General features: G+C 42.4%; 3 protein-coding genes across 5 annotated transcripts; 2 read left to right on the top strand and 1 right to left on the bottom strand.

Moving 5' to 3' along the window:
• Nucleotides 1-1,533: 1,533 nt before the first annotated feature.
• Nucleotides 1,534-10,762, top strand: LOC133928411 (amino-acid permease BAT1 homolog). Of its 2 annotated transcripts, none has more exons than XM_062374745.1 (8): nucleotides 1,534-1,711; nucleotides 1,792-2,052; nucleotides 8,733-8,751; nucleotides 8,992-9,211; nucleotides 9,329-9,477; nucleotides 9,596-9,885; nucleotides 9,980-10,109; nucleotides 10,214-10,762. In XM_062374745.1, exons 1-8 carry the CDS (start codon nucleotides 1,623-1,625, stop codon nucleotides 10,559-10,561), a joined length of 1,506 nt encoding a protein of 501 aa, XP_062230729.1. In that variant the 5' UTR covers nucleotides 1,534-1,622; the 3' UTR covers nucleotides 10,562-10,762. The 2 variants fall into 2 exon arrangements, with proteins under 2 accessions (XP_062230729.1, XP_062230720.1); XM_062374736.1 differs by having other exon boundaries at nucleotides 1,536-1,711; nucleotides 9,296-9,477.
• A 10,035-nt stretch (nucleotides 10,763-20,797) lies between these two features.
• LOC133928402 (uncharacterized) lies at nucleotides 20,798-22,527 on the bottom strand. The gene is made up of 5 exons (XM_062374725.1): nucleotides 22,268-22,527; nucleotides 22,083-22,198; nucleotides 21,784-21,908; nucleotides 21,548-21,669; nucleotides 20,798-21,443 (listed from the first exon to the last, which is right to left on the bottom strand). Exons 1-5 carry the CDS (start codon nucleotides 22,525-22,527, stop codon nucleotides 21,155-21,157), a joined length of 912 nt encoding a protein of 303 aa, XP_062230709.1. The 3' UTR covers nucleotides 20,798-21,154.
• On the top strand, nucleotides 22,431-27,969 carry LOC133928390 (CSC1-like protein At3g54510). Of its 2 annotated transcripts, none has more exons than XM_062374713.1 (10): nucleotides 22,431-23,044; nucleotides 23,170-23,313; nucleotides 23,704-23,767; nucleotides 24,251-24,460; nucleotides 24,839-25,024; nucleotides 25,155-25,453; nucleotides 25,546-25,825; nucleotides 26,076-26,252; nucleotides 27,086-27,319; nucleotides 27,460-27,969. In XM_062374713.1, the coding sequence occupies exons 1-10, from the start codon at nucleotides 22,761-22,763 to the stop codon at nucleotides 27,610-27,612; spliced, it is 2,031 nt and encodes a 676-aa protein (XP_062230697.1). In that variant the 5' UTR covers nucleotides 22,431-22,760; the 3' UTR covers nucleotides 27,613-27,969. The 2 variants fall into 2 exon arrangements, with proteins under 2 accessions (XP_062230697.1, XP_062230689.1); XM_062374705.1 differs by having other exon boundaries at nucleotides 25,980-26,252.
• Nucleotides 27,970-27,975: the final 6 nt, after the last annotated feature.

Below are 27,975 nucleotides of genomic sequence, written 5' to 3'. Positions count from 1 at the left end.
TGCAATCCTGACTGTCGGCAAGTCTCTTCCGCTCCTGATCTGTCGGGCCGCCTTATCACTTGCATCGACATTCCTTTCGCTTAATTTTGTCAACACGACATCTTCATTCTCGTTTCATACTTTGCTTGACCTCCACGTATACAGCTAGGATCACCCTTTACTCCACCTAACTTCCTTGATCGTCTGGCACCAAGCACCCGCTTATCCCTGATCACTCGTCATCGTCCGTCAAGTTGCATCCGTCACCTGCACACTATGAGATAAGTAAATACATTTCTCCAACTTCAACTCCAGTTCATTCTCAAACCAAGTTCAAGCAATCCAAAACTCGACAAACCAAATCGACAAACTTGTCAATCACTCATCACATATAAACCAAGACACATTTCAACTTGGTCTCTCAAATAGACTTACTGACGGTCAAGATCGTAAGACGGAGTACATATATCGACATCAGGATGCTTGCTTAGGGTCAAAGTAAGCAACAGTGAGTCACGTATTGAAAAGTGTGCGAGACGTTTTCACGGTTTGGTCTCAAAACCGTGGAAAGATGGAGTGCATATAGCATCATTATGAAACAAGCATCGAGGCGAAGCTAAGTCGTGAAGGTGTTACGGATGTTTGATAGACGAAGCGAAAAATGAACCAAAATACCACGATAGTAGGTAGGATGCTATTGTGATGTGTATTTTATATATAAGAAAATTTAACGGCTAAGACATATAAATAGAGAGGTAGAGTTGTAGGGAAGTTTTGAGCCAGTCATTTGAGAGCCTAGTGATAGTTTTTGGAGGAGAGAAGATGATATATATAGCTTTTGTAATAGGTTAGAGCTTCTTTGAGAGAAAAATAATTTGTAATCTGTTTAAAATAGAACTGATCTTTATGCTTAATGAAGTTGATTTTCTCTCATGAGCTTGTGTTTATCTCTTTCTAGTCTTCTTCTTTTGATTCCCTTCTTCTCCTGTAAGTTTTTTTGGTTGTGATTTTCATTTTCCTTTTTAAGCAATAGTTTTTTCACCCTTTGAAGTTGATCTCTTTATTGCTAATAGCATAAAATACGTGTACAATAGTATAAATTTGGGTCACTCATTTTCTTGTCTCTAAGTTATCAACTTAAAGAGTGCCTTCACCCGGTGACTATCTTTTTGAGTTTTTTTTTTCAAAATTTTGTGCATTTTGTGACTCGGGTTATAGAATAGTCTTAAACAGAACCTTGTATTCATATCTTATTTATGAAGTCATATGTTATCGATTCTTTTCTTTATTTCTCTCTATTTATTTCTACTTAAATTTTTTTAAGGTGCGTTGATTAAAAAGAAGACTATCCGATTAAAAAAAATTTAGTGATGCATATATTCATCTCCTCTGTACGCCTCTCGATCCTACAATACGAGTAACATGGCCAGGATACGCTAAATACAAATTATTGCAATCCTCCAACGTATCCTTTTCAGGCTTTCAGTCAAGAAGTGCGGAGTCAAATTATTGACTCCTTGTGCATCAAAGATTATCTTTAAGAAGTGCAAGGTGAAGAGACAACTGCTAAGCGCCAGAGCAGCAAGAAGCAATCTGTACTCTGCATCCCCGGCCGGCAGAGGAAGTGTGGAGCGCAGAGAGCGATGGGCTCCGTCGAGCTTCCCGTTGCCGACCGAGACCGAGCCCGGCTGCATCAGCTGGGATACAAGCAGGAGCTCAAGCGCGGCCTCTCGTACGTGCTGCCATTTCCATGCAGTTTTTTTTCTCGCGTCCTTTTTCGCATCTGAGTGTTTTGGCTCGTGTATATCTCAGTGTTGTTTCCAACTTCGCCTTCTCGTTCGCCATCATCTCCGTGCTGACGGGCGTGACGACGACGTACAACACGGGGCTCCGGTACGGCGGGCCGGTGTCCATGACGCTGGGTTGGCTCGTGGTGGCGGCCTTCAACGGCTGCGTCGCCCTGTCCATGGCGGAGATCTGCTCCGCCTACCCGACCTCCGGCGGGCTCTACTACTGGAGCGCCAAGCTTGCCGGCAAGGATTGGGCTCCCCTTGCCTCCTGGGTCACTGGATGGTACGTTCTGTTCAGGATTTTTCTGGTTGATACTGTACTTTGTTAGACTGATCTCTCACTAATTAAGCCCAACGGCTTAATTAGAACCTTGACCCGCGCCCTGATCGGGGGCGTCCAGCCCATTATGGCTGGTGGGCCCCCGTCGCCAGCGCTATAAAAAGAGGTGGGGGCCGGGGCGCTCGGTACGAGGTTCACCGCGCCGCTAGTCACCCCACCGACACCTAAACCCTAACCGATCTAGAGGAGGGGGGCGCTGTGCCGACGGGAAGCTTCACCTGGCCCTCTGCGTCACGCCCTGGACTACGTGCGCCTACGTCACCATCGTCGGACGCCGGCGAGCCCTTCTGCCCCGACCGTCGCTGCCCTAGCGCAGAGCTCCACCGACGAAGCAGAGATGGCGGGTTCTAGCAACCTTACTCCAACCACTGGAGTCTCAGGTATGAACCCATCCATCTCCCCCCTCTCTCCCTTCTACTCTCGGTAGTGCGGTCATCAGATTGTTGAAGATGAACATCACATGTTATAACAATGGCATCAGAGCCCACAACCAAACCCTAACCCTAACAGTTCATCTTCGACTCGGGGGGGGGGGATCTCTCACCTCTTCTGGCCGTAGATCACCGCCGTGGGCGGTAGAGAACTCGCACCGCCGCTCGACGGCGTGCGGCACAGAGCCGAGCCCCGAGCGCCTCCTCCGCGGGCTCAAGGGGTCAGGCACCACCGTGAAGCCACTCGACGGCGGCGCGCTCACCCCTAGGGGAGCGCGCACGCCGGCGAGGAGCCTCGCGGCGGCACCGTCTCTCCTCTCCGGCGCCGGTCGCCGCGGAGCGCCCCGGCCACCGTGTCGCCGCTCGGTCTCGCGAGAGAGAGAGAGGAGATTGAATAGGTTAGGGTTAGGGCGAGGGGCGCGGCGACGTCGGGTTTTGTTCGGCCGAGATCGCCGCTGCGCCGTCCGATCCAAATGAATGGCTGAGATCGACGCGGGCGGGCGGGGGGGCGCGCTGATGGGCCGAATTGGCGACCCAGGCCCAGGTTGCGGCCTGGGCGCGCGTCGGCCGTCGCGGGCGCGTCCGCCGCGGGCCGCTAGCGGGCCAAATCTCCGGCTGGGCCCAACAGTAACGGGTCGAAAGTGAAATGGATGGGCTGTCAAGGCCGAAATGGCGTTTTCAACAGTATAAAAGTATCTATACTGTTTAGCATTTTCCAGAAAGTATTTAAATTGAATTATTGGTGTGATTTTTATGCAAAAAAATTATCCAACGATAATTTTGCCCAGAAAATTATAAAGTCTAGAAATAATTCTGGAAAAATAGTATAAAGTATTTAAAATTGTTTTCCGCTGCGTATTTTCATTATTAAATTCAAACCAACGGGAGAATTTAATTCTGGAAATGAAAATGATGATTATTATTATAATTTTGTTATTATTCTGACCAACGTTGATTAATAGCAATATTATAATAATATTAATGTATAATCTCATGTATTAATTCTATTTTGCCCAACGGTGATATAGAATTAGTGCAGGGAACAGTTGTATGTTTTGATTTTAACCAACGTTGCAATCAAGGCATGCAATTGTGGTGCCATTTCATGTTCTCACATTATTTGAATTGTATTTTCAGGAGGGTACAACTTGATGGGTTGTATCAATGAGATTCCAACTCTGAAAGGTGACAACTATTCAGAGTGGAAAAAGAAGATCGACCTAGCCTTCATCTTGGCTGAGGTTGATTGGGTAGTCACCACATCGTGTCCTACAGATCCTGTGGCACCGGTGAGGGAGACAAACGAGGCTGATGCCGCTTGGGCAACCAGAGATAGGGATTATCAATCCCAAAAGATGGCCTATGACCTTGAGCATAGGAAGTGGGTCACTGCCAACAAGAAATGTTTGGCAGTGATAAAGAACACGATTGAGCCTGCTATTGTGGGTTCGATCTCAGAGTGCGACACTGTCACTGAGTACCTGAACAGAATAAAGAGTCAGTTTACTGGCTCTTCAAAGACTTATGCTACCCAGCTGATAAAGCAGCTGGTAACAGAAAGATACTCAGGTGAAGGCAGTGGCATAAGAGAGCACATACTGAGGATGAGCAACTTGGCATCCAAGCTCAAACCAATGGATCTGGCTCTAAAGGATGAGTTCCTTATCCATTTGATTTTTGCTTCTTTGCCAAAAGAGTTTGATACATTTGTTGTAAACTACAACATACAGCCCGAGAAGTGGGATTTAGAGAAGCTCATTGCTATGTGTGTGCAAGAAGAGGAAAGGATAAAAGCTTCACATGGTGGTTTCATCAACTATGTGAAAGAGAATAACAAGAAAAAGAATTTCGATGCCAACTCTCCAAAGGGAAAGGGCAAAGGCCCCATGCAGCATCAACAAAAGAAATTCACAGTGGAGAAAGATCAGTGTCTTCATTGCAAGAAGACGGGGCATTACAAGAAAGACTGTCCCGAATTCTTGAAAATGATAATGGCAAAGAAAGGTGAGAACATTATTACGTTCATAAATGAAATCCTGTATGTGAGTTATTCGAAATCTACATGGTGGATTGACTCAGGAGCAACTGTTCATGTTGCAAACTCATTACAGGGATTCCGTTCGACGAGGACTACGCAAAGAAGCGAAAGACACGTTAAAGTCGCAAATGGAGTCCAAGCAGATGTTGAAGCCATTGGCGACCTTCCTCTGGAGCTTGCTGATGGATTCACATTAATTCTTAGAGATGTGCTTTATGTTCCCTCTTTACAGAGGAATTTGATTAGTGTTTCATGTTTGGACAATGATGGATATGATTGCCATTTTGGAAATGGCAAATGTAAGATAACATTCAATAATGCATGTGTTGGGATTGCTATCTTACAAAATGAGTTATATTTGTTATCACTACGTGATGAAGTAAATGTTATATGTGATAGTGAAAACGTATCCTCGTCTGCGGATGTAAACAGAAAACGAAAGCGAACTCAAGATGCGTCGTCGAAATTATGGCACTGTCGTTTAGGCCATATTTCGAGGGGGAGAATAGAGAGACTAGTAAAGAATGATATTCTTCCTCCATTAGAGTTCGCAGACTTAGAGCAATGCAGAGATTGCATAAAAGGAAAATATGTAAAGAAAATTAAGAAAAATGCCAAACGAAGCACAGGAATATTAGAAATAATCCACACAGACATATGTGGTCCATTTCCTGTGAAAAGTGTGGATGGTTTTGACTCGTTCATAACATTCACAGATGATTACTCCCGTTTTGGCTATATTTATCCAATTAAAGAAAGAACAGAAGCATTGGATAAATTTAAGATATTCAAAGCAGAAGTTGAGAACCAACACAGTTTAAAGATTAAGATAGTCAGATCTGACCGTGGAGGGGAGTACTACGGTCGTCATACCCCGTATGGACAGATTCCTGGACCTTTTGCAAGGTTCTTACAAGAAAATGGAATAGTAGCCCAGTATTCGACACCGGGCGAGCCTCAGCAAAATGGAGTAGCTGAAAGGCGTAACCGTACCCTGATGGATATGGTGCGTAGTATGATGAGTTACTCATCCCTACCATTGGGTCTATGGATAGAAGCATTAAAGACAGCAATCCATATTCTCAATAGAGTACCAAGTAAATCGGTGCCCAAGACACCGTATGAGTTGTGGACAGGGAGAGTACCCTCACTAAAGCATTTACGTGTGTGGGGGAGCCCAGCTGAGGCCAAGGTGTTTAACCCAAACATTGGGAAGCTAGATCCCAAAACAGTTAGTTGCCATTTCATTGGCTATCCTGAAAGATCGAAAGGTTATCGTTTCTACTGCCCTGATAGATATACAAAGTTTGTGGAAACGAGACACGCAATCTTCCTAGAAGATGAGATGATGAGGGGGAGCGTGGTAGCTCGAGAGTTTGACCTTGAGGAGAAGCGGGAATATGTGCCCACTCCGTTGACTCATGAGCCATTCTTCTCACTACCCGTTGTAGCTGCACCGACAGTGGAAGACACTGTGATGCAAGCACCTGTGGTTGTCCCTCCTGTGGCAACAACGAATGAAGATGTGGAACCTGTGCTTCAGGAACCCATGGAAGCTATTGCCACAGATCAAGGGGAGCAACAACAGCCTCAACTTGAAAATGTTCCAAATGTAGAGGCTCCTAGAAGGTCTCAAAGAGTGAGAAGATCAGCTATCCCTGACGATTATAAAGTGTATAACATTGAAGAGTTTCAAATGGAAGGTGATCCTACCTCGTTTGAAGAAGCCATGAGAAGCGAACACTCATCCAAGTGGCTTGAGGCCATGGAAGATGAGATAAGATCAATGAGTGCCAACGAGGTTTGGGACTTAGAGGTAATTCCTAAAGGAGCCAAAACAGTGGGCTGCAAATGGGTCTACAAAATAAAATATGACTCCCAAGGGAATATAGAAAAGTATAAAGCGCGACTTGTGGCAAAAGGCTTTACGCAAAGAGAAGGGATTGATTACAATGAGACCTTTTCTCCAGTCTCATGTAAAGATTCCTTCAGAATCATAATGGCGCTGGTAGCCCACTATGATTTAGACTTGCATCAAATGGATGTAAAGACAGCATTCCTTAACGGGGATTTAGACGAGAGTGTCTATATGGCACAACCGAAAGGCTTTGTCGTAAAAGGAAAAGAACGTCTGGGATGCCGCTTAAAGAAATCCATTTATGGGTTGAAACAGGCTTCAAGGCAGTGGTACTTGAAGTTTGATAAGACAATAAGACAGTTTGGGTTCAAAGAAAATGTAGAGGACAATTGTGTATATTCAAAGTTTAAAAGTGGAAAGTATATCTTTCTGATCTTATATGTGGATGACATCTTGCTTGCGAGTAGTGATGTCAGCCTAATGAAAGAAACAAAGAAGTTCTTGTCCTCGAACTTTGATATGAAAGATCTCGGTGAAGCTGCATATGTTCTGGGAATTGAAATACACCGAGATAGAAGCAAAGGGGTATTAGGACTGTCACAAAAGGCATACATAGAAAAGGTCTTGAAAAAGTTCAGTATGCATAAGTGTAGTGCCTCACCTGCACCCATAGTCAAGGGCGATAGATATGGGGATTTTCAATGCCCAAAGAATCAATACGAGATCGATCAAATGAAAGTGGTACCATATGCTTCAGCTGTCGGAAGCTTACAGTATGCGCAAGTTTGTACACGCCCTGACATAGCTTTTGTCACCGGGTTACTTGGCAGATTTCAAAGTAATCCAGGACCAGAACACTGGAAATTGGTAAAGAAGGTCTTGCGTTATTTGCAAGGCACAAAAGGCCTCATGCTAACGTACAGAAAATCAGATTCCTTGCACATAGTAGGGTACTCGGATTCTGATTATGCGGGAGATGATAGAAAGTCCACGTCAGGGTACGTGTTTACTCTCGCAGGAGGAGCAATATCATGGAAAAGCTCCAAACAAACCGTCACTACATCGTCCACAATGTATGCCGAGTTTGTAGCATGTTACGAGGCAACGGGGCAGGTGAACTGGCTAAAAAAATTCGTACCCGGTTTAAAGGTGGTTGACGACATCTATAGACCACCAAAGTTATACTGCGATAATTATCCGGCAGTACAGTACGCTCACAACAATAAGTCAAGTGGTGCTGCCAAACACATTGACATAAAGTATTACGTTGTGAAGGATAAAGTCCGGGATCAAATCATAAGTCTCGAGCATATAAGTACAGCAAGGATGCTCGCGGATCCGCTAACGAAAGGCTTACCACCCAACGTGTTCAAGGAACATGTAGCCGGCATGGGGTTAAGGGATAGCCTGTGATTCCTGGACTTCTAGGGCCCAAAAGTCAAAGAATCTGTTTCAAAACAGAGACGTGCTTGTAGCTACCAAATCTATCGGCGATTGACCGTGACGATGAAGTATGCTCTATGCAACTATCTGTGATGGAATGGGATAAAAGTAAAAGTTTAAAAGTAAAAGTGTAGAGTGAGATCAAGGGGGAGAATGTTAGACTGATCTCTCACTAATTAAGCCCAACGGCTTAATTAGAACCTTGACCCGCGCCCTGATCGGGGGCGTCCAGCCCATTATGGCTGGTGGGCCCCCGTCGCCAGCGCTATAAAAAGAGGTGGGGGCCGGGGCGCTCGGTACGAGGTTCACCGCGCCGCTAGTCACCCCACCGACACCTAAACCCTAACCGATCTAGAGGAGGGGGGCGCTGTGCCGACGGGAAGCTTCACCTGGCCCTCTGCGTCACGCCCTGGACTACGTGCGCCTACGTCACCATCGTCGGACGCCGGCGAGCCCTTCTGCCCCGACCGTCGCTGCCCTAGCGCAGAGCTCCACCGACGAAGCAGAGATGGCGGGTTCTAGCAACCTTACTCCAACCACTGGAGTCTCAGGTATGAACCCATCCATCTCCCCCCTCTCTCCCTTCTACTCTCGGTAGTGCGGTCATCAGATTGTTGAAGATGAACATCACATGTTATAACATACTTCGCTTAGTAATCTTCCCCAACGAACATCTTGTGCCAAGTATCAAGTATGAGAACGAATAACCAGACATGCTTCTGCTTTAGTTCTGTTACTTTTGTAATAAAACCAAGGTCCCGATGAAATTATTATTGAAACAAACCAGTGGCAAATCTGCAAGTCTCCATGTCGCCAGTCGAATCAAGTCTTTATCTTCTGTCCTGTTTTTCAGGTTCAACATCGTGGGACAGGTACGCCCGAGATTCGCAGATCCATCAGACTGATTCATGATCCCTGAATCTTTTTTCTAATGAAGGAAGCTTTATTTTGAGATGAAATACTCTTCCGGCCTCTGCTTCCCTGCAAAATGTGCTCCCCTGAATCTTGGGAGCACTGGACACGAGCTGGCTGCACGCACCGGTGTAGTACTAAACTAATCAGGTTGCTGACTGACTGACTGACACTAGTTCCTTGATTAAACTGCGGTGCAGTGGGCTTGCACGACGAGCGTCGACTTCTCGTTGGCGCAGCTTATCCAAGTGATCATCTTGCTCAGCACGGGCGGAGCCAACGGCGGCGGCTACCTCGCCTCCAAGTACATCGTGCTGGCCATCTACAGCGTCATCCTGACCTTGCACGGGCTGATCAACAGCCTCCCCATGCAATGGCTCGCCTGGTTTGGCCAACTCGGAGCTTTCTGGAATGTCGCAGGTACGGGAAGGGATCCAATACTTGTTCATAATATCAGGATCGAATTGAAGTCTAATTGTTTTCTTTGGTTTGGTCGAGTTGTAGGAGTCTTTACCCTGGTGATCTTGATTCCAGCAGTTGCTAAGGAAAGAGCGAGTGCAGAGTTCATCTTTACACACTTCAACACAGAAAACGGTGTGGGGATCCACAGCAAAGCTTATATTCTAGCTATGGGGTTGTTGATGAGCCAATACTCCAGCATCGGCTATGACACATCTGCCCACATGGTAAAATTGTTTATGCTCTCTTATCTCCACATTTCTATTCTTCTACACATAAAAAAATAGACTTGGCCAAAATATATATAAAAAATTACACATTTAAGCCCTCCGCTGACAAGTGCAGACAGAGGAGACTAAGAACGCAGATTGGAGTGGGCCAATAGGGATCATCACTTCCGTTGCTCTTTCAAGCATTTTCGGATGGATTTATCTTGTGGCTTTGACATCGGTAGTGACGGACATTCCGTACCTCCTAGACCCCGGCAACGATGCCGGTGGGTACGCCATTGCCCAAGCCCTGCACACCATCTTCCTTAGGAGGTACGGCAGCGGCGTTGGAGGAATCGTCTGCTTGGGAATCATCGCAGTCGCCATCTTCCTATGCGGTACCGCGTGCGTTACTAGCAACTCAAGGTCAATGCATGCTACTCTCTCGTCGTGTTTGTTTGGTGTGCATGGGTACTCTCGAAAAGGCTAGACTGATGCACTACGAGTATATTACATGCAGGATGGGGTATGCCTTCTCTAGGGATGGGGCGATGCCGTTCTCGCATGTCTGGCACCGAGTGAACAAGCAGGACGTCCCCTTGAATGTCGTTTGGCTCTCCGTGACCGTGGCATTCGTCATGGCCCTTACGGTGCGTGTGATCTAAATTGCAACCGTTATAACATGCCATGCATCAGACTTGCCATGCATGCATGATGCATTCGTCATTCCGTGCTTCTCTTTTTGCATCGACAGTCGCTGGGGAGTCAGGTGGCGTTCCAAGCAATGGTGTCCATCGCGACACTGGGTCTGTACATCGCCTACGCGCTGCCGATCTTCTTCCGTGTAACGGCGGCCCAGAAGTCGTTTGTTCCAGGGCCGTTTCACCTCGGAAGATACGGGGTTCCTGTCGGCTCGGTCGCCGTCTTCTGGGTGGCCCTCGTCACCGTGTTGTTCTCTCTGCCGGTGGCGTACCCAGTCGCCAAGGACAACTTCAACTACACTCCGGTCGCCGTCGGGGGCGTGCTGCTGCTAAGCGTGGGTACGTGGGTGCTCCACGCCCGGTTCTGGTTCCGAGGGCCCATCACAAACATTGACGTGTAAGCTGGCCTCCAATGGCGAGTTCAATTCGGGAAGGAGAAGATAGCTACGGGGATAATTTTTATTCACGCTAAACTTGGGGAAGGACATGTACTGGCCTCCAATGGCCACCCTGAATTTGGATTGGATTTGTCATTTTGCTCGATTGTTCTACGGACAGTAGCATTACATTTCTATTATTTTATTATCATTTCTTTTATATTACTGCTATGTTTTTTTAATTAACTAGCAAGATGGTTCACACACTAATAGCATGGCTAGTTTCGCTGCAGTATTTTATCACGATAACATTTGATTAAAAATGAGTCTCTTTAACTTTTTTAAAAAAAGGTTAATGTCATTTAATTACAAAATGTATAAAATTAGAAGAAGAAATAAAAATTATGGTACTAAAGAGAAAATTATTTATGCTTTAAATTTGTACACATATATATGTATTTGTTTGATTCGTATATGATTTAATTAACTGTCAAAATCGTGCGTCAGATATAGGCAGTCCAACCAAGATCAGAATATACTTGTCTTGCCTATATGTTATAACTTGCCTGTTGCATGTTTGATGTGACGATCTTGATCTACATAGTGCTTCTTAATCTATTATCTTAGTGAGATTTTTGATTTTTTTTTTTCATTATTTTTATTATGAATTTTAGCTATTGGTTAATTATATTTTACATAGACTCTTTATTTAAGTATTTGATTTTTATAATATTTTTTCTAAGACTATATTTGATATGGGTCCATCTTTTTTCTATTCTAACCCCAATTTCAATTATTATTTATTTTATTTTATTTGGGCTTTTTATTTAGATATTTTGCTTCCCAAACCTTATAGAAATCAAACTACTAATATTTTATATCATTTAATTTCGAATTTATCTAATTATTAATCATATTTGATATGGACTCTTTGGTTAAATCTAGATAATTAGATATTCATAATAATGAGTGCTCTAAATATTTTTCCTTTTTTAAAAGTAACATGGTAATTTTATGACCTTGAGAGTGAACATGAAGACTCTTTTTCCTTCAAATGTTAAGATAATAGATATATTCGGTTTTTGAATGTGCATCTAGACCCCCTATATGGGTTTTGAATAATTAATGATAAACGATTAAGAGATTAATGAGTTTATTGAGGTTATGAACATATTTTAGTTCTATTGAAGAAAGTTAAATAACATTGGCGTCCCTCAAAAACAAAAGAGAAGTAGCACGTAATCACTCAATAGATTTAATTTAATTTAAATTTTAAATTTGAGTATATGGTCGTTTTATCAATAAGGATAAGTTTAGATTGACTTGAAGGTGTTTCAGTGCTCAAATAACTCTTTTAATCAAAGATGAGAGTCGCAAATCACCTCATGAACACCAAGTAGTTCTTAGCTTTTATCTAAACTCAAAGTCTCCGGGTTGACCCAGATACTCCGGGTTTAGCTCCGGTAGGGGTTGTTCGTTTTGGTGTTGGAGTCCAACCCGGGTTGGCCCGGATACTCCGGGTGGTTGGAGTCTTCGGATGCTGCTCCAACAGAGGTGCTCGGCATGAGTTAAGTGTTTCACTCAGTGTCTTCGAGTTGACCTGGATACTTTGAGTTCTGTTATCTATCTAGACCCTCCGGGATGGGTTCCAAACGGGGCTCTCGGCTGAGCGTTTTAGTAACAACCCGGAGTCTCCGGGTTGACCCGATACTCAAGGTCAGTACAAAACGTACTGTAACGGCTAGTTTTGGGGGATGAGTTTAAATACCCGCTCACCTCCTCCTTCGTTTGCCGCTAAACCAACTCGAGACAAAAGCATTTAAAGCCTCTTTAGAGCCCTTTCACTCCTCTAGTGCATTAAATCTTGCAAGGATTTGAGAGTTGGGTTGGAAAAGTAGGATTGAATACTTGTGAGCATAAATCCATCTTTGAGCATTTGAGTTCGTCATTAAGCCATCGATTCGTGTTCTTTACTCTTGGAGCTCCAAGCTTCTAGACGGCTAGGTGTCACTCGGAGAACACCCAAGGAAGTTTGTGAAGGTCATCCTCGCATCCGCAAGTAAAGAGAAAAGTTGAGTAAGCCCCAAGCTTGATCTTCGTGGTTGCTCGGTGAGGAGAAGGGTTGAGAGAGACCTGTCTCTTTGTGAACACTTCAACAAAGATGTAGGATCATTGGATATGAACTTCAGGAAACAAATTCGTGTCTTCTTTGCTTTTGTTGTTATTTTAATTGATTTTGGGCAATTTGCCCCGATCTACGTGATTGTGTGTTTCTAGCTGCAGGTGAAGTGTCAAAAGACTTACATACAATCTTAAGAACCTGTGGTAACACTTAGAATCAATTAGAATTTCCTAGGAATTCATAGCTTGTGATTTCCTATTTTTACCCGGACTATCCGGGTTGTCCCCGGAACCTCCGAACCCCAGAGTATCGGTTTGACCCAGAATATCCAGGCTGTTTAATTCGCTGCAAAGTTTTAATTTTTAGGAACCACCTATTCACCCCTCTCTAGGTGACATCACGTATATTCAATTGGTATCAGAGGCTAATCTCTTACAAGACTTCACCGCTTGGAGGATTTGAAGATATCGACGTCTGGGGAGAAGAGTCCTAAAAGCTCGGGGAGAACCTTCAAAATTGGGAGACGGTAAAAATAAGGGAGTTGCATTGAATTCAACTATGATAAATTGAATGTTTCTAATTCTTATATATTCGTGCCATCCGGGTGTGCACCCTACTTCGATGGTATACATTATGTGGCTTGGAGGCACAAAATGAAATTGCATTTAATTACTTTTCATCCAAGCATTTGGAAGATTGTGTGTATCGAATGAAGGCAAAGAGCTCACTCCCGAGCAAGAGTAAAATTTACACCGCAATGCACAAGACACAAGTGTATTGCTTGGCGCCTTGAGCCCCGAGGAGTTCAACAAGGTGGATAGGCTTGAGGTGGATAATGTGATATGGGATACACTCCAAGTCGCATATGAAGGCAACACAAGTGTAAGAGAATCCAAGATAGAGATGCTTGAAGGAAAATTAAGAAGGTTTGTTATGGAAGATAATGAAACCCCTCAAGCAATGTATGATCGCATGGTGGTGCTAGCGAACAAAATTATAGGGCTTAGAAGTGAAGATCTAGATGATTATAAGGTGATGAGAATATTGCTAAGAGCTTCTGCACCGAGAAACCCCACCTTGGTGACTCTCATCTGAGAAAGAAGAGACTACCAGAGGCTCACACTAAGTGATGTGCTTGGTAGAATTCTTAGTCATGAGCTCATGCAGGAGGAAGAAAATGAAGTCAAGAACCTTATCAAGCAAAGCTCAACATCCAAGAAAAAAAAATAGTATTCAAGGCAAGCAAGTTGAAGAATTAAGGTCAAGTAAAGATGAGAGCTCGGATGATGAAGAAATAACCTTATTTATAAGAAAGTTCAAAAAACTTATAAAGAAAGGTGGCTATAGCAAGTATAAGAGAGACATACCCATGAGAAGAACATCCAAGAGAGCATGTTATGAGTACGGTGAAGTTGGTCACTTCATCATCGAGTGTCCTAACAAGAAAAGTAAGGACAAGGAAGAAAAGAAGAATAAGCCTTTCAAGAAGGACAAATACAAGACCTACAAGAAGAAATATTCGAGTCAAACTCATATTGGCGAGGAGTGGGACTCCAACTCCGACTCCGACTCTGATGATGAAGGGGTCACCACTATTGTTATCCACTCCTCTACACTGATAAAGTCACTCTTTGGCGAGATGAGCGACGACGATGACACTTCTAAGTGTCTCATGGCAAAAGGATGCAAGGTAAAATCATAATCCAAGCTCGTAGATAACTATAGTGATAGTGATAGTGATAGTAGTTGTGAATCTTTTTCTTAAAGGTATTAGTAAAAATACCATGTCTAAGATAAAAAAAAAAGCTAATAAAAATAATAGAGAGTCAAGAGGAGATTCTCGAGAAACAAGAGGACTTGCTTATCCTTGAAAAGGAGAGAAACCTTAAACTCGAAGAGCTCCTTGCTAAATAGAAAGAGAAAGTTGAGAAATTGACCAAAGATCTCAATTTGGCTAATACCTCAATTGCTAGTCTTGAGGATAGCAATGTTACACTTTAAGAGAATTTTAAATGTTTGGATGAATCTTATAAAGCTCTTGAAGTGCAATTTGATATCCTTAAGAATAACACTCCCACTTCTAATGATGCAACCTCACTCTCTAGTGCTTCCACTAGTAATGATTGTTCTCGTTGTTATAATATTAATATAAATACTTGTGCCACTAATGCTCAGCATTACAAAAAGAAAATAAGAGGCTGAATGCCTTGGTTAAGTATGAATATATCAAGACATACAAATCTAAGAATACACTATACAAGACTATTGAGACCAAAGACAACAAGCAAAAGAGAGATCTTAGTTTTGATATGCATACAAGCAAGCCAAGTGAGAGTTTGGTAATAAATGGCAAGAAGTGCCTAAAATTTATCAAGGAGAATGGAAAACCACACGCTCACGCAACACAAACTAAGCAGCCCAAGAGCCATGCACCTCAATCTACATTTTATGCTTCCTATGTTTTGAAGAAAAACCACCGTGGTAAAATAGTTTCTCTATATGTTGGTACCCGCACAAAGAACCGAGTTGTGAAAAGAAATGTATGGATACCAAAAGTGTTTGTGACTAACATGAAAAGACTCAAACATATTCGGGTACCTAAAACAAAAGCTTAACTTATTTTATAGGTATACTCCTCTGTTGGATCAAGTTGGGTGCTTGATAGTGAATGCATCAATCATATGACCGGAAAGAAGAGCATGTTTTCCTCATTTAAAGAAAATGGAGGACAACATGAAAATGTTGTCTTTGAAGATGATGGAAAAGGAGAGATAATTGGCTTAGGTAAAATTGCTATTTTTAATTATCATTCTATCTCAAGTGTCTTGTTAGTTAAATCTCTTAACTACAATTTATTATCTGTATCATAACTTTGTGAAATATGCTACAATTGTATCTTTACTAATAAGGGTGACCGTCTCTAAAAGGAAAGACTCCTCAATAGTTTTCATCGGTCGGTTGAAGAGTAAACTTTATCTCGTTGATATTTTAATGAATGATGCGAGGTCTAAAACTTATTTGATTGCTAAGTCTAGTATGGGTTGACTATGACACCGCCGGCTAGCCCATGTTAGTTAAACTTCTAAAGGGGGACACATTCTAGGACTAACAAATGTTTCTTTTGAGAAAGATATAATTTGTAGTGCATGTCAAGCACGCAAGCAAATTAGAGCTCCTCACCCCGCCAAGAATGTGATGACAACCATAGGACCATTGTAACTTCTTTACATGGATTTATTTGGACCAATCGCCTACATAAGCATTGGCGCTAACAAATATGGTTTGGTTATTGTTGATGATTATTCTTATTGCACTTGGGTATTATTTTTGTATGATAAGAGTAAAACACAAGTCATATTTAAGAAATTTGTGAGAAGAGTTCAAAATGAATTTGATGTGAAGATCAAGAGGGTGAGAAGTGACATTGGAAGCGAATTCAAGAATAGACAAGTTGAAGAATTTCTTGATGAAGAAGAGATCAAGTATGAATTTTCGGCACCTTACGCCCCTCAACAAAATAGGGTTGTCGAGAGGAAGAATAAGACTTTCATAGAGTCGGCAAGGACCATGCTTGATGGGTACAAGGTCTCGGATCAATTTTGGGCGGAGACCATCAACACCGCATACCATACAATCAACCAGTTATATCTCCATAAGATCTTGAAGAAGATCGCTTATGAATTTCTAACCAGTAACAAGCCTAATGTTTCATACTTTAGAGTTTTTGATAGTAAATATTTTATTCTAAATAATAAGGTAAAAAGTTCTAAGTTTAATCCTAAAGTAGATGAAGATTTCTTGCTTGGTTATGGATCAAATGCCTAAGTCTACCGTGTTTTTAACAAAATCACCGATTGTGTTGAAATCGCGCATGACGTGACATTTAATGAGTCTAACGGCTTCCAAGTAGAGCAAGTTTATCCTAATATTTTAGGTGATTGAAAAAATTCTAAGCGAAGCAATCAAGAATTTAACAATAGGTGAAATCAAACCTCAAGAGTCCCAAGAGCAACAAGTAGCCAATAATAATCAAGTTCATCCATCCTCACCAACTTAAGTGGAGCCATTAATATCAACTCAAGATCAAGACCAAAGTCAAGATTAAGATCGAAATCAAGCTCATGATGACTCCAACAAATTTCTTGATGATAATGAAGTGGAAGATATTCAACCCTAATCCCAAGTGCCATATCCAAGAGTTCATCAAAACATCCAAAGAGATCACCTGATTGATAATATCCTTGATGATATACAAAAAGGGTAACAACTCGTTCTAGAATTGTAAATTATTGTGAATATTACTCTTTTATTTCCTCTTTGGAACCTTTAGAGGTACAAGAAATGAAATTTTGTCATTGATAGAAAGAACCAATCAAAATGTGATTAGCACAAAATGGGTTTTCTGGAACAAGCAAAATGAGAAAAGGACCGTGACAAAACAAGGCAAGGTTGGTTGCTCAAGGCTTCACGCAAATAGAAAGTTTGGATTTTGGTGAGACTTATGCTTCCGTAGCTAGGCTTGAGTCAAATTCGTATATTACTTGCCTATGCTACTCATCATGATTTCAAGTTACATCGAATGGACGTGAAGAGCACTTTTCTTAATGGATCAATCTCCAAATTAGTATTTGTAGAGCAACCACCCGGATTTTAAGATCTCAAGTATCCTCATCATGTGTATAAACTTCATAAGGCACTATATGAGCTTAAGCAAGCACATAAAGAATGGTATAAATGACTTAAGGATTTTCTTGTTAAAAAGGGGTTTGAGATCGACAAAGTCGATACTACTCTTTTCACTAAAAAAATTGATAATAATTTATTTATTTGCCAAATATATGTCGATGATATTATATTTGGTTCCACTAATCAACTCTTTTGTGAAGAAATTAGTAGGATTATGACTAAAAGGTTTGAGATATCAATAACGTGGGGAGTTAAAGTTCTTCCTAGGATTTTAAATCAAACAAATCAAGGATGGCACATTCAAATATCAAACCAAGTACATCAAGGATATGCTCAAGAAGTTTGACATAGCAAACACATCAAGACTCTCATGCAAGTAAATGGACATCACGAACTCAATAAGGATGGAAAGGCTGTGGATCAAAATGTATATCGCTTAGTGTGCATCTAGATCTGATATTATGCTTAGTGTGTGCATGTGCGCAAGATTTCAAACCGCTCCAAAAGAGTGTCATTTAGTGATCGTTAAGAGAATTCTTATATATTTAGTTCATACTCCTTACCTTGGCTGATGGTATCCTAAAGGTTCATCATTTGAACTTATCGGCTATTCGAACTCCGATTATGCAGGTTGTAAAGTGGATACGAAGAGTACTCCATGACTTGCTAATTCTTGTGTAGGTTCTTCGTGTTTTGGTCCTCAAATAAACAAAATTCCGCAGCACTATCCACCGCTGAAGCTGAGTATGTTGTTGCGGGCGCTTGTTGTGCTCAATTACTTTAGATGAGGCAAATCTTAAGAGAGTATAGCTACAATATGACCAAAATTCTACTTTTGTGTGATAATGAGAGTGCCATCAAAATATCCAACAATCCCGTGTAACACTCAAGAACCAAACATATTGACATCCGACACCATTTCTTGAGAGACCACTCAACCAAAGGTGATATCGATATTTGTCATATGAGAACTGAAAAATAACTAGCCGATATCCTCACAAAGCCACTAAACGAGTAAGGTTTTATGAGTTGAGAAGTGAGCTAAATATCCTATATTCTTGCAATGTGTCTTGATATGTTGCATACAATTGATTGTTTTAGTGTTGTAGGGTTGATAGCTAGAAGTTGACGAATTTTTTTGTGCCATTTTTAAAAAAGATTTGATTTTTTATCGTATGATCATATTTTGCTACTTGTGATCATTATTATGTATTATTGTTTGTTGACTGATTACATGTGGTAAAAATATCTTATATATCCAACTATTTAATCTCTCAAAGATCTGCATCGAATCTCCGCTCCAAATTCCTATTCTGTTAGCTCCAGAACCCGGATAGTCCAGACTAGCTCGGAGTATCTGGATTCTTGAAGTCCTTAGCATCCCAACCATCTCTATCGAGTTGATAGAACCCGAATACTCCGGGTTCACTCGGATACTCCGGATTCTGTCACTCAACCCGGAGGTTCCAGCCATCTCTATTGATTTTATTTCCCAGCCCGGAGACTCCGGGTCCACTAGGATACTTCGGGTAACTCAATCTTTAACCCTAACCTGAGGAGTTACCCTTTCACTCTATCTCGTTCACCTCCTCTCTCTCCTCCTCCCACAGTGGCGACCTCCCCTCCGGCGATTTCAAGGTTCCACCATGGGATTTCTAAGTTTTTCATCAAGTGACCTCATCTATTGGTCGGATTCTCTGGCCCTCCCTCCGGATCGACTTCGGATGCTTCGTTTGACCTAAAGGTACATCTCAAGACCGATTCACACGATCTCTCAATGCCATGCTTTAAAGTCGAATTCCTTTGGTGAAGATAGTCCTTATCCTTCCTAGTATCACATATCTTAAGGGCACGCAATTTCCTTGGTTTAATCTCTCAAACCCTAAGCTTTTGCCCTAGGGTCGGGCAACCCAGAGTCTCCGAGTTGACCCAGATACTCCGAGTTGTCCTCAATTCAAGCATGTTATCCATGTCTATCTCAGGAAGATCAAGATGGACCATGATAACTTTAATTCTCAAACCTATCAAAGGAGAACAAAGGCTAGGTTCGATCCGAAACCTCAAAGCGATGTTCCTCCGCAACCGGCTGAGTTTGGTGGATATGGCAGTGGCAGTAGCAGTTGTAGTGGACAAGGTCGCATCCGCAAGGCTGTTCGGAAGGTGTCGGCCTCATCAGCTAGTATCCGTATTGGTGAGGTGGGCCAAACCGCCAATGTTCCTCGTGGTGGTGCTTTGCCACCTAGGGGAGGAAAGGATGCTATAGGGATAGGCAAAGGGAAAGGCAAGGTTGTGGCATCAAGATCAAGAGATCATGGTGAAGAAAGTGATGAGCAACAAGAAGAAAGGACAAGTGTGCAGGCTTTAAAGCTTCACTGACCCTACAGGACAACCACTTTATCTTAGATGCCTAGAAGGATGGTAGATTATATGAAAAGAGCCGACAGGATCAAGAAAGAAAGAGATGAAGATTCCTTTGATTATGACAAATCATCGCTTTTAAAATGACTTTCAGACAGATTTCTATGAAAACGTGATTCTCAAGAAGAAGAAGCCAGTCACCCTAATGCAATAGATTAACTAGGAATATATGGCAAGTAAAGACAACCCTACCTTCAATGAGGTCATAGCAGCTTATGAGGACAAAATGATCAAAATAATTATGGGTTTGAAGTATGATTTGAGTGTTGAGATCATAGCTCAATTTTATACCACACTCTACTATGATCATGAGGAGAACCAAACAATGCACTAAATGATAGAAGGAGAAAGATACCGTATCAAGTATAGAAACTTTGGTTGCTTGTTTGGATTTGATGTCCGTTATACTAGCAAGACCAAAATCTATGTTGAGCAGCAATTCTCATATGAAGAAATAGATTTTATGTATGAAAATAAGGAGAAGCAGTTATGTGATTACGCCCAACCCGTTGTGAACTTGTAGAAGAAGCAGGCCATCACTTACATGGTGTGCTGTCAAACTATCATGGACCATTCAGAATGTCAGCATGAAATGTTACAATAGGCCATGGCAACTCAGGAGTACATTGGACGTTTCAGTTCAGCAAGAATATGTTTTGGTGAAGCCAACTGATGCAAGCTAGAATTTCACCAGGACACACTTTTTGCAGAAATAATGCAGAACTTGCAGCTCAATACGGTGGATACCTAACAGTATTTTTTTTGGCTGAATAAAGCATGAAGAAAAGGGGCAAATGCTACTCGAGAGAAAAGAAGGGCAAGATGATGAGTGGTTTCATCATATACTTGTATAGTCGTGCATATGCTTCCTTAACTATGCAGCCTTGCCACATTGTTAGAATTGAACCATGAGAGATTAAGAAATACAATAACCCTTCAAGATTCTGTCAATATTTCCTGCACTGAGGATAAGCATTATCTTATATTCTAGACTTTTCCCAGATCAGGATTATTCAGTAAGACGACAGAACTCAAGGGGGAAAAAGAACATTTCTGTATTCAAACTGCACGTTTATCAGAGTTACAATTACAATACTAGTCATAACTTGCAGGAAAAAGGAGATATGATTTACTAGTATCACAGGATTTACAGCTAGTACATATGTTTTCCATAATTTCTAGATCTCCGATGTTCGATCCTTTTGAGTTCAAAACATGCACTCTAGATGGCAGGATAAGGGTTTGTATTAGCTTCATCTCCAATAGGGTCCCTGAATGAGATATGATCTTGATGGATATTCAATAATGTAAGAATTCACTGCAAGTGGTTCTGTAGGACTTGGGACATTGACAGTGCTTGCAATTCCTCCTGACCAACTTGTTTACGAATCTCATGCCAACTCTTCACTTACCTTAATACCCGGGCATTCATGCAACAACAACACAAGATCCTTCGATAGGCTTTTGAGCCTATTAGAATCTGTAGCTCCATCTTCTTCTGATGTTACAAGTGGTTCCCCTGAAGTATGATTATTCTGACGAATGCTGTCATGAAACATCTGAAGTGCGTCACCTGCTGAAATTTCTTGCGCAGAATCGTGTAGATCCTGTAATTTTCCTCTGCACTGGACATCGGGCAGAAGTTTTTCTTTCAAGCTGTCAGGAAGACTAGCTAGCGCACTGCTTTGAAGGACAACAAACAGAAAAACAAAATCAAAGCAAACGTTAGAAGAGAACAACCATACAAGAAAACTATTCTTACCAAGATAAGAATCCACGTTTACCTGGTAACCCCACGAACAAGGCCCCACTTGTAGCCAACATGAACAGACTGCCTAAACCCAACATTGAATCCCTCCTGGGCAGAGTCCTTCTGCCCTTCTGTTATGCCGTCCCTATAGCCCATCTGTAGTAAAATTGAAAGCTTAAAGATTTTAGACATACTTGCAATCAAGGAAAACCACTAAATTAAGATCATTATTCATTAACAATCGTGTCCCCAATCATTTTTAGGATATACCTTATGAAACTGGTTCTGCCTGTGGATCCATTCTCTGTCTAAGGTAGACTCATGACCCGGAGAATCTGAAGCATCACCCCATATGTCATCATCCTCTTCGGCAGCGGCAACATCATCGCCATTCTCTGAACCAAAATCGACGCAGCTCAACTAGTTGTAACACGAGATGCTGGTGTAAGCAGTACCGCTAATTACCTAACACTACGCGGTACGAACTAGTTCTCGCTAGCTTAAACAAAACACAGGGTTGCAATTTTTTTTTTGTGAATCGCAACAGAGCCGTAGCCAGGGATACGCACCATGCAGGGCGATTTCAGTCTCCCTGGAGGATGATGCTTCAAGTTCAACGCGTAGCTCCCCCATGGAGGCTGTCACACCCTCGACATCCCCGGGGCCTGCCATTCGGAAACCTAACCTGCAGCTGAGGCATGAGGCGAGAGATCTGGAACGAAAGGGGCGAAATCTACTGGCTGCTATGCCTCACCGACGAAAACGCAGCCTTCGTAGGCGCCGGCCGGGCGGGCGGGCTGCACGGCGCAGTCGGGGCCGCCGTTCGCCAGTGTCTCGGGGAGGCGTTGCAGGGTGCAGCGGTTGCTGGATTGGCCGCGGGCGCAGTCGCCTCTGTTCCCACACAAATCGGCTTGTCGTCTCCCGCGCCGGGCCGGTCCGGGTCGTCGTAGCCCAGCTCACAACGGGCAGGCCCATTAGGGAAAACCCTGTGGGCCAAGCTGCGGCCATGCCCATGCGGTTGTAGGAATGGGCAGCGTCTCGCCGTTTGCGGCGCGAGGCAAGCGTGTCGTGCTCCTACTAGGGCACGTCTCCCTCGAGGCTTCTCCGGCCACCACGTTGCCGCCCGCCTCCGACCACCACACCAATCAGATTCCACCGGCGGGAAGCTGCTCCGGTACTACTTGTGTAGCGCCCACGCTACTCGCGCTGCAGTAGTAGTGTCGGACCAGGCGATCAGCTGTGTGGGAATGGACGCGGAGGGGTTGCTGGCGTCGGCGTCGATCAACCTGGGGCTGGCGCTGGTGGCGCTCTCGCTCTTCTCCCTTCTCAAAAAGCAGCCGGGGAACGCGCCCGTTTACCGGCCCCGGCGGATGGCGGCCGGCGATAGTGGTGGGGGCTTGCTGCCTCTCGGACACGGGCGGCTAACCCCGTCGTTCCGGTGGATCGGCGCGGCGTTCCGGCTCTCCGAGGACGACGTGCTAAGGCGCCACGGACTCGATGCGCTCGTCGTCATCCGACTCTTCAAGTTTGGGTACGTAAGCCATGGTGATTCCAATACGTGCATGTAGAAAACTTGGTGGCAATTGCATTTTAACCAACTGATCTACTCTTCTTCTCACTGTTAATCTGGTTGATATCTCATCGTTCAATTTGCAGGATCAAGTGTTTCACTGTTTGCTCAGTTGTTGGGCTATTGGTCCTAGCTCCAACAAATTATACGAGTGAAGGTCCAGACCACATCAGAAGATCAAATTCCATGGAACTTTTCACGGTTACCAATGTGGCTAGGGGATCTAACAGGTTTGCTTCAGTCTGCTTTGTCACTTTCATATTTGGGATACAGTTTGAATGTGGTTTGAGTTAATAAATTAAGTGTGATTGGTCAAGAAGGGCATGCAACTGTGTAAAAGAAAATGTGTTTCAAATTTCTCTCTGATTATAACGAACAGTGTTTTAAATGATCCTGATGTAATTGTATACAGGTTCCAAATGTAGCTGGAGCTTTATTTACTGTTCTAGAAAATGAAGACATCCATGTCATGTTTTTTAGGGCATATACATGTCATGTTTTTTAGGGTATATACATGTCATGTTTTAAACTGGTAAAAGCATAGAGTTTGAAAGGTATTGTCTACCAAGTGAAACTAATACCAATCTTGCAACTGACATAGTTCTCGTTTTGCATGACAGGCTTTGGGTGCATTTTTCATGCCTTTGCTTTATATCCTTTTATGTGGTATGTTTGCTTCATAAGGTGCGTGATTGTGAAAACCTTTCAATTAATTCACTTGTTGTTCTTTCTTGAAAGATGCAGTTGGTTATCATAGACATCTGTAAGGCTCAGCAAATGGTTAGCTAATCCACTTGTTGTTAGAATAACTATCCTATCCTTGATATGAAAAACCTTGCGGTTTCAGTTGTTCAATTACGAAACAGTCAGTAGTTGGCACATGATTTTTGTGTTATTATCTAGTTATCATGTATGCCAATTGAAAACTCTAAGCAGATTGTTGCCATGTACTACCCAAATCAAGGATTTGTTATATTTTATTTCAGTACTTCTGTCCACTGCTGAAAGTTGTAGCATTGTGGATATTGACTATAAAGAACACTAGGTGATTCGGTTAGAGAAGTGTTGATTCATCACTACTTGAAGCTTCGATATTGAAGCATGGATAATCCTGAGAGTATATTGTAAAATGCATGGCATTGGCATCATCAATTTTATTTGAAGCAGGAACACAAAGAAATAACCAGGAGAAGAATTGAACACCTAAAGTATCACAGCAAACGACCTGATCAATACACCATTTTAGTTCAAGGAATTCCCAAATGCCCAGATCATGGAACTTATGGGTGTTATGTTGATCACTTCTTCTCAAAGCACTATCGGTCATACCAAGCATATCAAATAGTACATGATATAGGAAACATTGAGGCACTGCAGGTGAGTATATTGTTGCAGTGATTCTAATTCGTGTCCAACTAGCAGATTATCACATCATGAGCGGTGATCATATTTTCCAAATAGTGCACCATTAAAATTCTGAACATAACATTTTCGCCACTGCTATCTGTCTTATACTGGTTGAGAAACCTCAGGGTTGAAGCTATTTGTATATACTGTACTAGCAAAAGTAGAGGTAGCCAAGTTCATTTCTAATGAGTAATAACTGGATTCTTTCTAGAATTATGAAAAAAGCAACTTGGTTTCTACTGATGCTATGTTTTTAAAATGCAGAATTTATACAGCAGTTTATATTTTTCTTCGTTTAGTATGGGTGTATTGTAATAACATTTTTTAATTGGCTAATCATGATTACAGAAGTTGGCATCCTCCATTGAGAAACAGATAAAGAGGAAAAGAGAGACCAGAAAATGTACTTTTTGGCAATGGATTTGGTTCAAGTTTACATCAGAAGCAATAAATATTTGCAGCCAAGAAGAAAAACTAAAGGATGTACAGCAGTCTATCCGCCTCATGCAGTGTGAAAATATGCTTAAACAAAAGGTACTCATCGTGTATTCTTGCCTCCACCTGCTTGAGCAAAGGGTACCTCTAATAGTTTGTATAGCCAACAGAAAGAATTGCACACATATTGCTATTTCCATCAAATATTTAATGTCATTTTCGACCGTAGGAGGTACAAGTAGCATTTGTCTCATTCAAATCCCGGATGGATGCTGCCCAAGCTGCGGAGATGCAACAACTTTTCAATCCGCTGTCAATGGTTACAACTTATGCTCCTGAACCAACTGATACAATATGGAAAAATTTGGCCATTCCATTTTGGCGCATGGCTACGTACAAACTTGGAGTCTTCGTTGCTGCATTTTTGCTAACGGTGTTCTTCACCATCCCTGTGACAGCCGTGCAGGGGATAGTGCAATTTGAGAAGATTAAAAGGTGGTTTCCACCAGCGAGAGCTGTGCAGCTTATGTAAGCGCAAAATTTTGGGTTGATATATTATGGCTCAGTTGGTACTTGTGGGTATCACAATGTTGCTACAGTGATATTTTGTTATGTTGCAGACCAGGTTTGAATTCTGTTGTGACTGGGTATCTTCCGAGCATGATCTTAAATGGCTTTATTTACTTGGTTCCCTTTGCGATGCTTGGTATGGCTTCATTTGAAGGTTGTATTTCCAACAGTCAAAAGGAAATTAAGGCTTGCAACATGGTGTTCTACTTCTTGCTTGGAAATGTTTTCTTCCTTAGTATTCTTTCGGGTTCTCTCCTTGATCAGATAGGAGAATCCTTTACGCACCCAAAGGACATCCCTAGCCGACTTGCAAGTGCTGTTTCTGCACAGGTAATGCCAAAAAGATATTGTATTACATTTTTGTTGCTTCAAATGCCAAATGCTATGTGCTATTGCTTGTAAAGCTTTCCACAAAAAAAAAACAATTAGTGTAAAGTTCATAACACGTGAAGTATTTATTTTGTCAACTTATTTTACATCGCAGTCAGATTTCTTCATCACATACATTTTGACCAACGGCATGTCAGGGTTTTCGTTGGAGGTTCTTCAGTTTGGTTTGCTAACATGGCAATTCTTAAAGGTGCATTCAGTTGGACATGGCGAGGAGCCATATCTCTATGGATTCCCTTACTACAGAGTTGTGCCCATCATTTCCCTTGCAATCTTGATTGGAGTGGTTTATGCTGTAGTTGCACCCCTTCTGCTTCCAATTCTTCTGATTTATTTTCTTCTCGGTTATGCAGTGTACACAAACCAGGTAGTTTTTCAGTTCATAAGATCTGTAGCTGTACAGATTTCCCTTTCTTTCTCATCAAGGTTAACTTGATTTAAGCTGCTGATAATTTGTTCTTACATATCTCGTGTGAGTTATGCTAGAGTTTGTTATTCGGTTTAGCCTCCCATTTTAAGAAACAACAATGCATACTTCTGTTTTTCTATGAATAGATATATTCATCCTGTGTTATCTCTAGATATCTTTTTCTTCGAAAGGATGGCAGGAGTTCTGCCGATTTTATAATAGGAGAGTGAGAGTAAAAACGTTTAGAGGTTACATCACATTCTGGCAAGGGTGGACCCTCATGTCACCCCTGTTTTACTAGAAATTAAAAACATCAGCACCAAAATACCAGCATGTGCCCAAAAAACAATTAGATAAAACCAATAGCCACGTTACTCGTCTTGCAATTCTCCAAAAGCGGTCCTCCTTTGGTCTATGTCCTCCTTGATCTTGTACGTGACTTGTGTTATTGGCAGGGCTTCATTTTGGAAAGTCCTCTGATTACATTCTTACCAAATATTCCACTAGAAGTAAATTGCAATTCCATTGAATTCGTTCCTTGTGTGGCTTGCCCACTTTCTTATTTGTGTCATGCCACCAGTCCTTGGTTGTGTGATGATGATCACTGAAGTTTGGCAAACCTGCCAGGACGTGCAATCCCGCGATGCATGCCCAAACGTCTTTCGTGCATGTACAATTTGTGTTGTCTCTGAATATAGGTTTGCAAAGTCTGTTATCCATAGCTGAAACTTAACCTTGGTTCCCTTATTGTATGTTCTGGGCGCTGATGCTTGCTGATTCATGTTATACAGATGGAAGATGTATATGAGATCACGTATGATACATGTGGACAATATTGGCCCAACATTCACCACTACATATTCCTATCTGTAACACTCATGCAAATCACGATGATTGGGTTGTTTGGGCTGAAGTCCAAGCCAGGAGCTTCATTTGCCACCATTCCCTTGCTTGTGTTGAACATTCTTTTCAATGAGTACTGCAAGGTCCGGTTTCTTCCAACTTTCCACCATCGACCAGTCGAGGTACATTGGCTTCACCATGAAGCGTATTAATTTTGTATAATTATTGCATTGTTCTTCCCTTATTACTAGTTCGGTATTTCTATAAACACGAGTGCAACACCATAACTAATATTGCAATCTCTTGTGGATATCTTCGCAAGATTGCCAAGCAGAATGATGAACTTGATGAGGGTGTGGGGATAACTGAAGGCGATCTGGATAATGCAATTAGTGCTTATAAGCCACCGTGGATGCGTCCGACAAACCTGGAATCTAGTTATGTACAATCTTTGATCCGCTCTGCTGCTGCATGATAGCACCTGTGATGCTGGTGCCAATGTCAGTTTTGCAAACACTATGGATTTTTCCCAGTGACATCCTGTAACTTTGAGATTAGATCTCATGTTGGCTGCCGTAGGTGTTGCCGTCTTCTACGTAAGCTGTGAACTACGCACTTTCTCTACAAACTGAGCTGACACCGACGTGGAGTCTAGTTGCTGGTCAGCTCTGCAAGCCTGTGCATCAGTAGAAATACAGTTTTAACGGCCATAACCTGAATAGGAAAATTAAACTGGCCACAGTTTTGCCCCTTAGTGTAGGTTTCCATGTTCCTGACGTCGAACAGTCGGAAGAAACAGTGGTAGCCAAAGCAGAAACGGTAATAGGTGCACATCAAA

Source organism: Phragmites australis, chromosome 1 (assembly GCF_958298935.1).
Source record: "Phragmites australis chromosome 1, lpPhrAust1.1, whole genome shotgun sequence".
Taxonomy (NCBI): domain Eukaryota; kingdom Viridiplantae; phylum Streptophyta; class Magnoliopsida; order Poales; family Poaceae; genus Phragmites; species Phragmites australis.
Note: the sequence above shows the minus strand (reverse complement) of the source record. Positions and strands in the feature narration are given on the sequence as shown.